At 44.3% G+C, this 13013-nt stretch overlaps 1 protein-coding gene across 4 annotated transcripts in view; it reads right to left on the reverse strand.

The window, feature by feature from the left end:
* The window catches only part of sox13 (SRY-box transcription factor 13), an 18577-nt gene extending 6524 nt beyond the window's left edge, over nt 1-12053 (reverse strand). The window contains exons 1-7 of one of the 4 annotated variants that reach the window (XM_049734597.2): nt 11451-12053; nt 2286-2503; nt 1676-1763; nt 1312-1487; nt 1118-1186; nt 839-953; nt 590-654 (exon numbers count right to left, since the gene is read on the reverse strand). In XM_049734597.2, the coding sequence (XP_049590554.1) occupies nt 590-654; nt 839-953; nt 1118-1186; nt 1312-1487; nt 1676-1763; nt 2286-2501 (729 nt within the window). In that variant the 5' untranslated portion in view covers nt 2502-2503; nt 11451-12053. Of the gene's footprint in view, nt 1-589; nt 655-838; nt 954-1117; nt 1187-1311; nt 1488-1675; nt 1764-2285; nt 3290-11450 lie in introns of those variants that run through there. The other 3 variants (XM_049734596.2, XM_049734595.2, XM_049734594.2) reach the window with 3 other exon arrangements.
* Nucleotides 12054-13013: the final 960 nt, after the last annotated feature.

The following is a 13013-nucleotide window of genomic DNA, read 5'->3' on the forward strand; positions in this document are numbered from 1 at the left end:
TGTCATCCCCACAAACGCAAATGAACAAAAGACAGCAGCCTTTGAAAACAGGGTGTGGTGTGTTGGACAATTTCTATACCTGTAGAGCAGGGGTGTCAAACTCATTTTTTTCCCAGGCCGCATTGTAGTCATAGCTTCTTTCGGAGGGCCATTATGACTGTCAACCCAAATCAATGTATGAGCACCTCATATTGTATACAGTCAAAGCTTCAAAACAAATAACTCCTTTTCAAATCAGACGAGTAAAAACTGGTCAAATGTTTAGAAGAAAAAAAAAGAAAGAAAGAAAAAAGATATGATTAAAAGTGAAGACAATTTGCAACTCTAGTCATGACACACGAATTTGATGCACAATTTGTCTTTGCGGGCCACATCAAATGATGTGGAGGGCCGGATCTGGACCCCGGCCGGGCCTTGAGTTTGACACCTGTGCTGTAGAGTCACACGATCTGGATGCACAGCATAATAATGCTGACTTTTAATCATTCATGATGATATTTCTACCTGATGATAAAAAACTGTCTATAAATAATAAAAGTAGTTTTGAAATGAAGAGAAAGAGCAGCAATTTGAACATGATGATTGATACCTGTCGGAAGGAACCAGCGCTCCTCTTGGCAGCTGTGGACAGCAACTGCATGGGGTAGTCTGCAGCTGAAAAAGAAATGACAGTTTTAAATGGACGGGAAAAAAAGAAACAGATTCAAATTCAAATAGAGTGTCATTGGCATATTTAGCAAAGAGTATTTGCGTTTTGTGACACATCATGGCTAAATATGGTACAGTGCAACATGTTTCATCTGAAATGTTTGGTAACATGAAGACACCATTGACTAACTTGGCTTGCATGGGATGGGCTGCAACGGCAAGCTTATCTGTGGCTCAGAGGGCACTGAAAGGTTCTGGGCGTTGGGGTGGAAAGCGGGGATCATCACGTAGGGCATGTTGACCTGCTGGGGGCAGGGAGGGAGGGAGGGAGGGAGGGAGGACAAATTCAACTTACAATGTCACAAGAAAAATCACTACAAATGGAAGGAAAGTCTGGTTGAAATGGCCAATGAGTCCAATGCACCAACAGTTTTGAACATGGGAAGGAAAGTTTCAAAATTCAGCTGACCTGAATCTGCTGCTGAAGAAGGTTGATCTTGTGCTGCTGCTGGATCAGCTGCTGTTGTTGTTTAGCAATCTGAGACACAATCCATGTGATTCAAACACACATATGGCATTGTATGTGCTATGCAGGATCAAGATCAGGATCAGGATCAGGATCAGGATCAGGATCCGGATCAGGTGCTCAAAGTGTATCCCTACCTGTTCTTGCTGTTGCCGGGCCAGCTCCATTTGCTGCTGCTGTTTTTCCAGAAGCAAGGCAGCCATGTTCCTCTGCTCAGAGTGGGCACCCAGGAGTTGTTCCCTCAGTCCACTCAGCTGGTTGATCATCATCAACAACTGAAGTTCCTTCTCCGCCAGAGACTCTGGGTTTCCTGCTGGTTGATTCAAGCAAAACAGGTTAGGTCGGGTCGGGTCGGGTCAGGAGCTCATTTACCTTTCTGGACCTGGGTGAGACATGTCTGCACACAACTGACACAAGCTGTATAGAATCACTCGTGCACTGATTTGTGTCTGTTCAAACTGCTTAGTGGGGACCAAAGACCTTGAAAGAGTTTGGACCCACCTTCCTTGGATTGTCCTTTTGACGGATCCTGCATCTTGACTGTCAGCGGGCTTTGTATGTGTGGCAACTCCTTACCCGGAGAATCCTCCTGACAAGAGGCCACACGCGCACATCTTCAACAAATACAGAGTCAATTTGCTCAATAGAAGTAAACGTTTTGTGCTGTTTTGAAAGAAATTCCCCGGTGTGTTAGTCAGACTTCCCGTCCCGACAAAGGCAATCTACGTAGCTCCGGCCTTGCCCTAGTGGGTGTGACTGACATTTGGCATTTGTATTGCATGGGTGTGTGTGTGTGTGTGTGTGTGTGTGTGTACAACTGATTGCGCTCCACATACATAGGATTCTGCCTAGCAACAAGTGGCTGTGTATACAGTAAGTGCAATGTTGCTTGGTAAAACAATCGGAGCAAATCTGTGCCTGCTCAACACTTCCCATTTTCAGCCGTGTTTTAAGTTCCATGAATGAATTTGTTGACTTTATAACACAAAGCGACACTCCAAGTTGCTTCCAAAAAACACAACTTTCATACAAACGTGATTGAACATTTTGCTCTGCCTACAAAATGAAATTGCCAATATGCGTTCAAGTTCGTATTTGCTTGCTTACTTACCAAAGGCGAACAGGAGAGCGGCGGCGTAAGCTGACGGGCCACCAGAGGCTGATTCCCCAGCCAGTCGCGAGAGGGAGACATCTTGAGAGTAGCTTGAGTGTTGGCAAGCCCGCTTTCTCTGGCAATCTCCTCTTGCTCCACTTTGACACACGTCATGCTGCCGTCCACGTCGGAGAGGAGGCGCAGCGCTAGCGCTGGAGGGCTGGGCTCAACCATTCCTTTCAGACAATAACACACCATTAACTGTCACACTTGTGACTGAATGGCCTTATGATTCATTGATGCGCTTTGTTTTCCTTGATAACATCTTGACAAATACATTTCACATCTGGGAAGTTTTGCTCATTGTGTTCATTTCGAGATCCGTTTCACATCCAGCGACGGAGCAGCTGCTCCAAGTACGTGTTTAGAGGTGCATCACTATTTTATGGAAACTCACTGCTGAAGTCCCGCTTGAGGGTTAATTGACGGTTTTGTTGCGAGAATACTGGAAGCCTATTGTTTGCGTGATGATATGAGGCAAAAGAGAAGAGAACACACCTCAGTGCAGGGCTTGCGATCAAACATTGAGTGAGAACATTTGAACCGACCGACCGGTGTGTCCATTTATGGCCATACGTTTACAATTGCCACTTCTGCAACTGGGTGAAAGAAAAAACAGAGCAGACAGCAGAACAAAACAAACTGAACACACAAGGGCAAAAAGTGCACGATATATATATATAAAGAGGCAGAAAAAAAGCCATTGTTGGAGCTGCGGAACAAAGGAAGCAAGGACAATGAGGGAGAGACAGACAAAAGCCGCCGGCCGTAGGAAACGGGCCGGATAACAATGCCAGCGGAATGTGCCGACCGACTCGGGAACACGGCAAAAAATGCAAAGCGTTCTGCAGAAACACAATGATGATTGGAGCCCCTCCTTCTCCAAAACAGCATTGTGAAGTTGAACAAAGCTATCTGTCTGTCTGCCTGCCTGCCTGCCTGCCTGCCTGCCCGCCTGCCCTGCCCTGCCTGCCTGCCTGCCCGCCCGCCCAGACGCCCGCCCGCCCGCCCGCCCGAACGCCCGCCCGCCCGCCTGCCTGCCTGCCTGCCTGCATGCCTGCCTGCCTGCCCGCCTGCATTTCAGACTAGTATAAATATACACTAACTATTCTTTGTCAACAATATGATACGAACTAAAGCAGCACATATAGTACATCGATTACTCTTGAGTGGTTTCCTATTATTGATGAGAACTTCAAAATGAGTTGAAAGCCAAGAGCTGCATAAGTTTGAGATAAAAAAAAATTCGTCAGAATGAATCTTTTTTCACACAAATGATAAATGATAATAAAAGGGATGTGTCCTCAAAGAGCCATCTCTTCTATATGTGTGTGTTTTTGTGTGTGTGCGCTGCTACTTTTACTTTTTAATGGTGTAAAAGCCCCTTGTCTATCTTGCCTATTCAATCATTTCTTGAAAGCACACAAAAGGAATGTTTGTACAAATTGTAGAATGGACTGGACTCTCAGCAATTCTAGCATACGTCTTATTGTTTGTCTGTCATCGTGTTAGCCGCATTACTTCAAAAAGTCGCTTCACCGAGTGTAATTGTTCCAAACGTGAAAATTGAGTATCAGTATGCGTAGCATATCTGTGTGTGTGTATGTGTGTGTGTGTTCTGAAACTAAACCATGAAATCTTTCAAGCAACAAAAGCTTGACAGAACAATAAAAAGAGCCGCAGGTTGAGCAAACTACAGATGCACCTGCATGTTGTAAGCATTGTTCTCGCTAAGTAAAGAGCGTTGATGATGAAAACAATGTTTAGCCAAGAAATACACGTCAGCCTTTTGTGCTTAAGCTGATGTATTGATTGTGCAATTTGGTGAATGAAGGGCGTGTGCTTTGTCCCACGCTGATACTACTTATTCCTGGGTCTTCACCAAGTCTGACGAGTCGAGCTGTCGCACGTGGTGTTCGCACGCTCCTGTGTCATCCGGAGACTGTGCAATGCTATGCGCACTATTTCACTTGTTGACAGCCAGGAATGTGTCAAGGTGAATTTGTAAAACAATACCTTCAAATGCAACAATGCAAGCCGAGGTTACTTTCACATGGCTTGAAACATTGAGCATACATAGATAGATAGATGGATGGATGGATGGATGGATGGATGGATGGATGGATGGATGGATGGATGGATGGATGGATGGATGGATGGATGGATGGATGGATGGATGGATGGATGGATGGATGGATGGATGGATGGATGGATGGATGGATGGATGGATGGATGGATAGATAGATAGATAGATAGATAGATAGATAGATAGATAGATAGATAGATAGATAGATAGATAGATAGATAGATAGATAGATAGATAGATAGATAGATAGATAGATAGATAGATAGATAGATAGATAGATAGATAGATAGATAGATAGATAGATAGATAGATAGATAGATAGATAGATATCTGCAGCTGAGCACACCCGAGTGGAACCTGATCTTGACATACGTATACAGTGCGTTTTGTCACGTCTTGTCCCCAACTGCTCCACTATGTGTCTGTTGTCTTGGTTTCTGTCTGTGTGCTCGCCCCTCCCCTCCCCTCCCCTCCTGCGTGCCCATGATCAGTGTGATTATTCCCACCTGCCTCTCGTTACCTGTCGTGTATATAAGCCCTGTCTGCCCTTCACTTCCGGTCGGATCATTGGTTGCGGTTGTTCGGTGTTGCGTTTATGTTGTGTGTTCATGTCATGATGTCTTTTTGGTTCCTGTCATTGATAATGTTCGTTTTGTTTCACGTCTTTTTCGCTCAGTCTCGTTGTTAGGTTTTGTTAGGTCATGTCAGTTGCCGAGTCTGTTAGTTTGCCTTTTTTGAGTTCGCCAATAAACCCTGGTCCAAGCTGCACTTGGTCGTCCTGCTCCATGCTCCACCCGATCTTGACACGTCTGGCACCATTATAAATAGAGTTGCCATTTTACACCTTTCATTTTGATTGAACATGGTTTGTTGTTTTTCACTTTGCACAGGCAGAAGGCTGACACAAAAGAGCTTCATGTTGAGCTTCAAAGCGGACTTCTAAAAGCTACTCGGAGCATTGTCTTATCAAGAATGCCAAAGGACAGTTAGCAATATGAGCTATCAAGTTGTGATATTGTGCAAAACAAGAAATATAGACTGGCAATTTACTTTGGTTGCCCAGTAGGCGTGGGACACCCTCAATTGATTCATTGGAATTCCACGCTACTTGATTTCATATTGTTTCATATGACATTGTGTGTTGTGCATACTCTTTCATATGTTGCCCATTGCAGTCTGGCAGTCCTGAAAGGGGGACCCTGTCACATTTTGCCAAACGAGCTTTTAATTGGATGCGCTTCCATTTTCCCCAAAATTCCAATCCCAATGTGGCAGCGAGCGCACCAAATGGTTGCGGCGCTGACGGCCTCTGGAGTTAACACTTGTTTTTCATCTCACTCAGACACATCCACTAAGCACAACAATGACATGCAGTCATTAAGGCTTCAAGCCTTTGCACCACAAGGAAGTGACGCTGATAAATATAAAATATAAACAGCTTGGTGTGGAAACATACACAGTATCAGATTGAAAGTTTTACAAAGCTTGTTGTTGGGCTTCAGATGAACTGGGGATGGAACCAGCAAAATCCAGCCATTGATTGGAGCATTGAAAGCATCCTCTCGTGAAACACTTTTACAAGTTACAAGTCGTAACACGTCAACACCCCCCATGGGAATCATCCCGGCCGGCAGTTGCCCTTCCTTTCTTGTACATCGACCGTCTCCGCACACAGCCATGCAACTTGTTGGAATGACATTGTCTCCTTTCAAATGCCCGAGGCGGAAAAGCACAATGGAAAGTGAGAGAAAGCCAAGTGGCAGATTTAACTAACTGTTGATGCGGTAGCTAGGTAGGTGCGCGTGGTAGTAAACAAACACAATTATAGGCTTCGGCCTTTCATACGACATCGCAGACTTCTGGACCAATTTGCTTTGGAGTGAAACGACAAAAACGTCCACAGTCACTGCCCGAAGTCAGCTGGGATGGATGGATGGACGGACGGACGGACGGATGTTGGAAAATGGTGAGTAAATAGCTCGCTCGCTCGCTCGCTCGCTCGCCCGCACGCCCAGTCTTCTTGGCTCATTAGAGAATGAGCTCTCCAGGCTGGAGACACAAAAGCCTCCCACTCTTCACCCTTCCATTCCCCCTCTTCCTCTGTTCTCCTGGCCTTTTGATGTCAAGGGTACTGAAGCATTGAGGACAATCCAAAGAATCAAGTCATCAAGAACAGATGCTCACTATTTCAATTTGTGTACATGGAGAAAATATCAAACCTTGATAATCTGCCTGGATCAAACAAAAACTAGTGATGGGAACTTCCCTCGCCGGGTCCAGGTGCCACCTACCCTAATAACAATCATTATCATTCAGCTCAATCTTGGCACGGTTGAGCACACCAAGGCAAGAGCCTTTGGCCGAGGGCCCCGTCCATCCGTCCGTCCGTCCGTCCGTCGATCCGTCCGTCCGTCCACACCAGAGACGGAGGAAAAGCCACTACCATCTTTGCTTGGCCCGTCCTTTTTTCAAAACTTCTCATCCCCCAGCTTCCGGGTATCCGTCAGAAAAAATCATTCTAATTACGTCAATATGTCCATCAAATGCAGGAGAGGAACATTTTGTCAAAAAGAGCCAAGTTGGATGTCTCTTCTGAAAAGGAGACCGTATCCTGTGTACAGTCAAAATAGGCCCCTTCCTCCATCATTGAGACATCATCATCATCACTCACTTGGTCTTTTTTTCGGAGGCATAGGTTCTTTCTCTCCCTGAAGCCCCTCCAAACACACATTCACACACACTGTCCATAAAACAGGTCGACTATTGTGATAGCTAGCAAGACATTTATAGAAGAAGGGTTGAGGAGGAAGATGGGAGGGAGAGAGGAGACAAAACACGCTCCCAATAAAGAGAAAGGGAAGAAAGGATGTGTATGAAGGCCACTTTTTTTTTAACTTACTTTACAAAAGGCGCCACCCCCCCCGCCCCCTCCTCAACCATCCCACCCACCCTTTCCACGCTGGGCTCCTTGAGGGTAGCCCACACAAAGAAAGCCTGACTCTCACAATGTGCTCCCTTCTTCAGCCCGGCACACTTTATATCCTCACTACATTCACCCTTTCTTCTGAAGAGCAGCCACGTGTGTGTGTGTGTGCGTGTGTGTGCGTGTGTGTGCGTGCGTGCGTGCGTGTGCGCGTGCGCATTTTATGGCATTCCAAATAAGTGTGGTGGGGGTCTGTGTTTGTTGAGGGTCTTACAGGGCAAGGAGCCAAGGCTGTTACTATGGAAACGCCTTTGAGCACAACAGGTGATTCAACTGCGGCGGGCCTGTTCATCTCCACGGTGAGAAGCGACAGGAGACCATTAGTCTTTGTGTGCGGGTTCATATAACTATATATATATATATATATGCTGCAAACAAGTTTGTGGCACAGTTCTTAACCAGCGCCAATAAGCCAGAGATCATGCCTGAAGTTGCTCACTGACCACCTTAATGGCACACGCTTTGCTTTGCTTTGCACGCATGCTGTGCCCACACACTCACATTGACTGAAATAGGTTAGTCATCTTCAATCCCACATTTACGATTAGGATGAACATTTGACTTTACTTGCAAGCGTTATTAACAGGGACAAAGTGCTTCATGAGATGGAGAATTCAAATGGATATGGGCCCAAACTCAATAGCTATAAGGCGCAAAGAGCTTGTTCATTTTATTGTTCTTTGTCTTCTTTACGGCAGCGCATTTGGAATATTTGATGTATTTGAAAGAATTGAATGTCTGGCTTTTTTAAATGTTTTGGGCAACATTTGAAGCGCTATAAGTCTTCTGCAGTTGCTATTTTTAAATCTCCAAAAACTGCAGTCGTTGAACCAATGTCTTAGTATTAGCGGCTCTTATTTACGCGATCACGTTGACTGTTTTTTTGTGTGTGTTTTGTTTTTAAACTAGCCTCATGGGCTAGAAATGTCATTTCTAGTATATACCGATATTTGGGTATTTCGTTATTGCCCATCTCTGCTCATCAAGGGAATGCAGGTGTACCTAATGCTACGGCCACTGAGTGCTTCCAAAGCACATAAACGTGCACAGACATGTCTATGATACAAATAATAGAAGTGATGAGCATGATGGGAAGTGCGTCAGAAGAGAAAGCAGTTAAGCTTCATTAAGAAACAACTGCAACCGCCAAACAGTTCCCAAAAAAAGTTTTCTTTTCAATACTGTTTCATGAAACACACCTTAGTCCTGTAGAAGCTTGTATTTTGGCCATGCGCACTTGCACACCGTCATGCCCACAAGCAATTATGCAAAGAGCAAAATCACTGGCTGCTTTTGCATGGGATTGCAAAGCCAAGATAAGGCTTGACGTTACGTTTTTTCAGTCAATGTAGATCAAGTTGTCAAATGTCACCGTGCTGATCACTCAGCCAAGCACTTCAGTTGGAACGTCCACATTCCTTATGATTCTTTCAAAGAGACAATGCCGCCCGCCCGACAGAGGCTTTTATTTAAAGAGATCACAAGGTTTCCGCGCAAAAGGCATTGTTCTGTTTGATTGGCTGGGCCGGCCGGCCCGGCCTCACACTGTGCTAAGCCAGACACGCACACACGGACACACAATTATACTCTATTGTGGTGTTCTCTGTGGACTCCTGGTTCAATAGGATTCAGAGAACAATGTCCAAAGGATATAGGAGGTCAGGATGAGAGATGAGGGGGGAAAAAAAAAAAAAAAAAAAAACACCAAAAAAAGACTTTTGTCTGCTCTACTGCCATCAAGGCGGTGTTCAGTGTATCGCAAATGGTACATACACTACATATACATATATGGACACACACTGCATGCAGGCTCAAAGTTTTGGAAAAGAGTGTCAATAAATTCTAACACAACACAATGAATTCATTGGGGCTGACCATTTAAAGGTGCGGTTAAATTTGTCACTTGCACGATGATGACGACGTCATTCAGCCGCTGCGTCACGCTTTTATTTTGTCATCACTGAAGCCCAGCAATTGAGTAAGTGCTGACACAAGTGTAGGTTGCGTTATGAAGCCAGGCATGCTAGTGTTAGTCTCTCTTACCGCTACTGTATGTATATTCGTCATCCAGTTCAAAGTAGCGCAAATAGCGTTAGCCTGTGAATGACATTGAGGAGCAGTAGATTTGTCGCAAACAGATCTTCTTTCATTCCCTCGTCTTTTTTCGCCAATCAAACAACCCCCTCGCCCGTATTTTCACTCAAGCAATTAATGAGCGTGTATGGGCGGGGCGGGGGGGCTATTAGTCGGTTACCTTTCAACCAGTTTGAACCCGTCCACCTGAGAAGACAAAACTTCACAATGCACCGGGGGGGGGGGGGGGGGCAGAGGTCAAGGGTGAAATACCTACCTCTTCTTTGGTCATTTTGTGTGTGAAGAAAGAAAGAAAGAAAGAAAGAAAGAAAGAAAGAAAGAAAGAAAGAAAGAAAGAAAGAAAGAAAGAAAGAAAGACATCAGGAAGCAATCGCCAGCAATTTGCGGATTGATTATGAAATATCAAAAGCTACGACAAAACTGCTTCATGCTCTCAAATTGTCAAAGCAAAGTGTCAATACTTCTGAGAGCCAGTCATTCAAGGCAATGAAGCGCATTATCAGTGAAAGTACATGGATTGTCTAAATGTGTGGGTTTTTTTTTTTTAATAGACGCATAATGCCTAAAATGCCGAGGCAGTGCTTAGTAGTTGTTCAGGTTCAGAAGTATTTTAGATGCATTTTGTGATTTTGATGCAAAAACAATGACTAGTTTGGGCAACACAGCAAACATGATGAAACATCTCCGGTTAAACCACAACACACAATGCAAGACATTTATGATGAAGCAGAGTCACAGAGAGAAAATGGAGGTACTGCACTCCAGGCATCCACTATCCAGGTATACATGAAGAAAATGGGAAGCTTTACAGCGGCTCTTCTTGTTCCTTGAGTGTTCAAATTAGGAAATACACTTTTGAAATGAGTCAACAAATAGCTGCGTGCGCTCAGCTGGCTGTAATAACAGGCGTATCACAAGGGCAAAAACACCCTAGATTTATTTTGGTACAGCTTCCGAAAGAATTTTAAAAAAAAATGTAAAAAAAGGAATTTAAAATGTCTAAAATTGGCTGCTAATCAATTTAGGGTGCCCGGCCGGAGTCAGCTGGGCTAGGCACCAGTATAGCCGAGACCGTAAAGCGGTTCAGATTATGATGGATCCATGGATAACATATCTAAAAAAACAAATGCATTATTGATTTATTACTGATTTGCTTCGTCTGTTAAAGAAATATTAGATGGACTTGTGCCATTTTTGGGACATTTATGGACAGATGCCAACAACAATAAAATAAAAAGTAGTTATTTGAATTGAAATAATTGAATTTGAAATTTATTCAAATACATTATTAAAAACATTATAAATTATTTTCCAACATGCTTTGCATATTAGTTATTACTGATGACATTGCTGTTGTTGATAAATTAGGGGAAAAAACTTTTTAAAAAGCCAAAAAGTGGTTGGGGGGGCGATACATTTCTGGAAGAGGGGCACAGAATTTGTTGATACGCCCCTGAACCAGGGACTTGTGATATACGCGGATTATATGAAGCTGAACAAAGTTTATTAATCTATTAAACACACACACACACGATACGCGTATAATAAGACAAGTATAATTTTTCAACTAAACTAAAGGAAACAAAGCAGAAGTTTTTCAACGCAACTTGATTTTGGTGGACTTTGAAATAACTCATTTGCGTCTGCCAACATCATGATGATCATCATCATCCAAAATTCTAGGTGGTCAAGTTGTCAGCCTCATATTTCTGCCAAATTCACAAGCAAAACTCAAATAGAATGTCATGCAAAAAAAAAAAAAAAAAAACGTGCAAAGATGACATTATATACATTATGACTATGATTTTAAGCCGATCATTTTAATTGATATGTTTTTAACTGCTGTTTAAATCGGGGGGGGGGGGAGAGAGAGAGAGAGAGAGAGAGAGAGAGAGAGCGAGAGAGAGAGAGAGAGAGAGAGAGAGAGAGAGAGAGAGAGAGAGAGAGAGAGAGCACTCACCCTCAGCAGGCAGGCAGGCAGGCAGGCAGTCCGTGTGCGTTGTAAACTCAAGCAAAAGTTCCGTGGAGCTCCTCTTCGTCTATATTCGTTGGGTGGCAAGCTGATGAAGTCAGCTTGATTGTGCATACAAGTTGGTCAGTGCAGTTGTCTTCGGTGTCGAGCGAGCGAGCGAGCGAGCGCGCAAGCCGCGGTCACGGCACGGCAGGAACGTGCGTAAATGTTGGCGGCGCCGTCCTCCTCTGCTCTGCTCTGCTCTCCTCTCCTCTCATCCGCAGCCCAGCCAACCTGGCTTCGCAGCCAGCCAGTCAGTTCGCGACCGCCCACAGCTCACCTCCCACTTAAAGGGCGAGAGTGAGTCCGACTCCAAATTGAGGGGCTTGGAAGAATAACCCAATTGGGGGCGGAGACATTGGAAGGAGGGATCGATATCAAGCATCGGTGGCTTCGGTTCACGTTTACACTTTAGTTTAGATGCCTCCGTAGAATTTGACTTATCATTGTGTTGCACCAACAACAGCTGTAAATGCTAGCGATTGTAAATTACTACCAGGTAATAATACCTACCTACCTACCTACCTACCTACCTACCTACCTACCTACCTACCTACCTACCTACCTACCTACCTACCGACCGACCGACCGACCGACCGACCGACCGACCGACCGACCGACCTACCTCCCTCCTTGTACGGCCGTCGGTGAAAGTTTTATATTCCATCTCAATAAGATTTTTTTCAAATCTGGAGGAGCGCTGGCCCAACCTGTTTACCGCCACTGTTTCACACCGCCACACTCTTGCTAAAACATTTCATGAGATTTTAGAAGAATTACAAGACACTTCACGTCCATCCAATTTGGAATGACAGACTTTAAACCGGTTTGTTTCCACTTTCCGCAAGCGTGTGTATCGATGGTACGGCAGTGTAAATACTTTTCAGTCACATCATACAACTAGGAAACAATGTAAGCTATCAACAGAGTTGACAAAAGAATGTAACCCAAAAAAAAAAAGGAGTTTTATTCAGCAATGAGTTTTTGTTCTTGTTGACAAAGGAGACAAGATTCGGGAAAACATTTTGGGTGGAAAATATGTCTTTGTTATTTGAAGTTTGTTAGCTAACACTTGTGCTGCAGCTCTGCTTACCCTTTGGCTTTGACATAGCATTGCCCCCGAGCAGTCCAGCATCCAGACTCCATCAATACCTTGTTGATGGAACCGAGCAGGCAATTTGTGTGCGCAGAAGCTATGGCCTTATTTCAAAAGCGACCGCTCAGACGCATTTGTTGAGATGGGAAGATAAAAGATGACAAGGTTCCAAGTTCCAAGACCCCCAAAAATGGTATATTCTTAAAAGCTGTTTCCTATTCATTCTTGAGAAGTAACGTCGATCAGGGAAAAATGCATTTTCAAAAGATGCCTCTGTGCAAATTGTCTTTTGGGTCCCACTTAAAAGAACGACCCGCCAGGAAAAAAAAACATGTGATGGGTCACGGGAGCGTGGACGATAAGATAAAAAGGGATGCAGCTCAATGGTGGCAGAACAGAGAGAGAGGGAGGAAAAA

This window comes from Syngnathus scovelli, chromosome 11, assembly GCF_024217435.2.
Source record: "Syngnathus scovelli strain Florida chromosome 11, RoL_Ssco_1.2, whole genome shotgun sequence".
Lineage (NCBI taxonomy): Eukaryota > Metazoa > Chordata > Actinopteri > Syngnathiformes > Syngnathidae > Syngnathus > Syngnathus scovelli.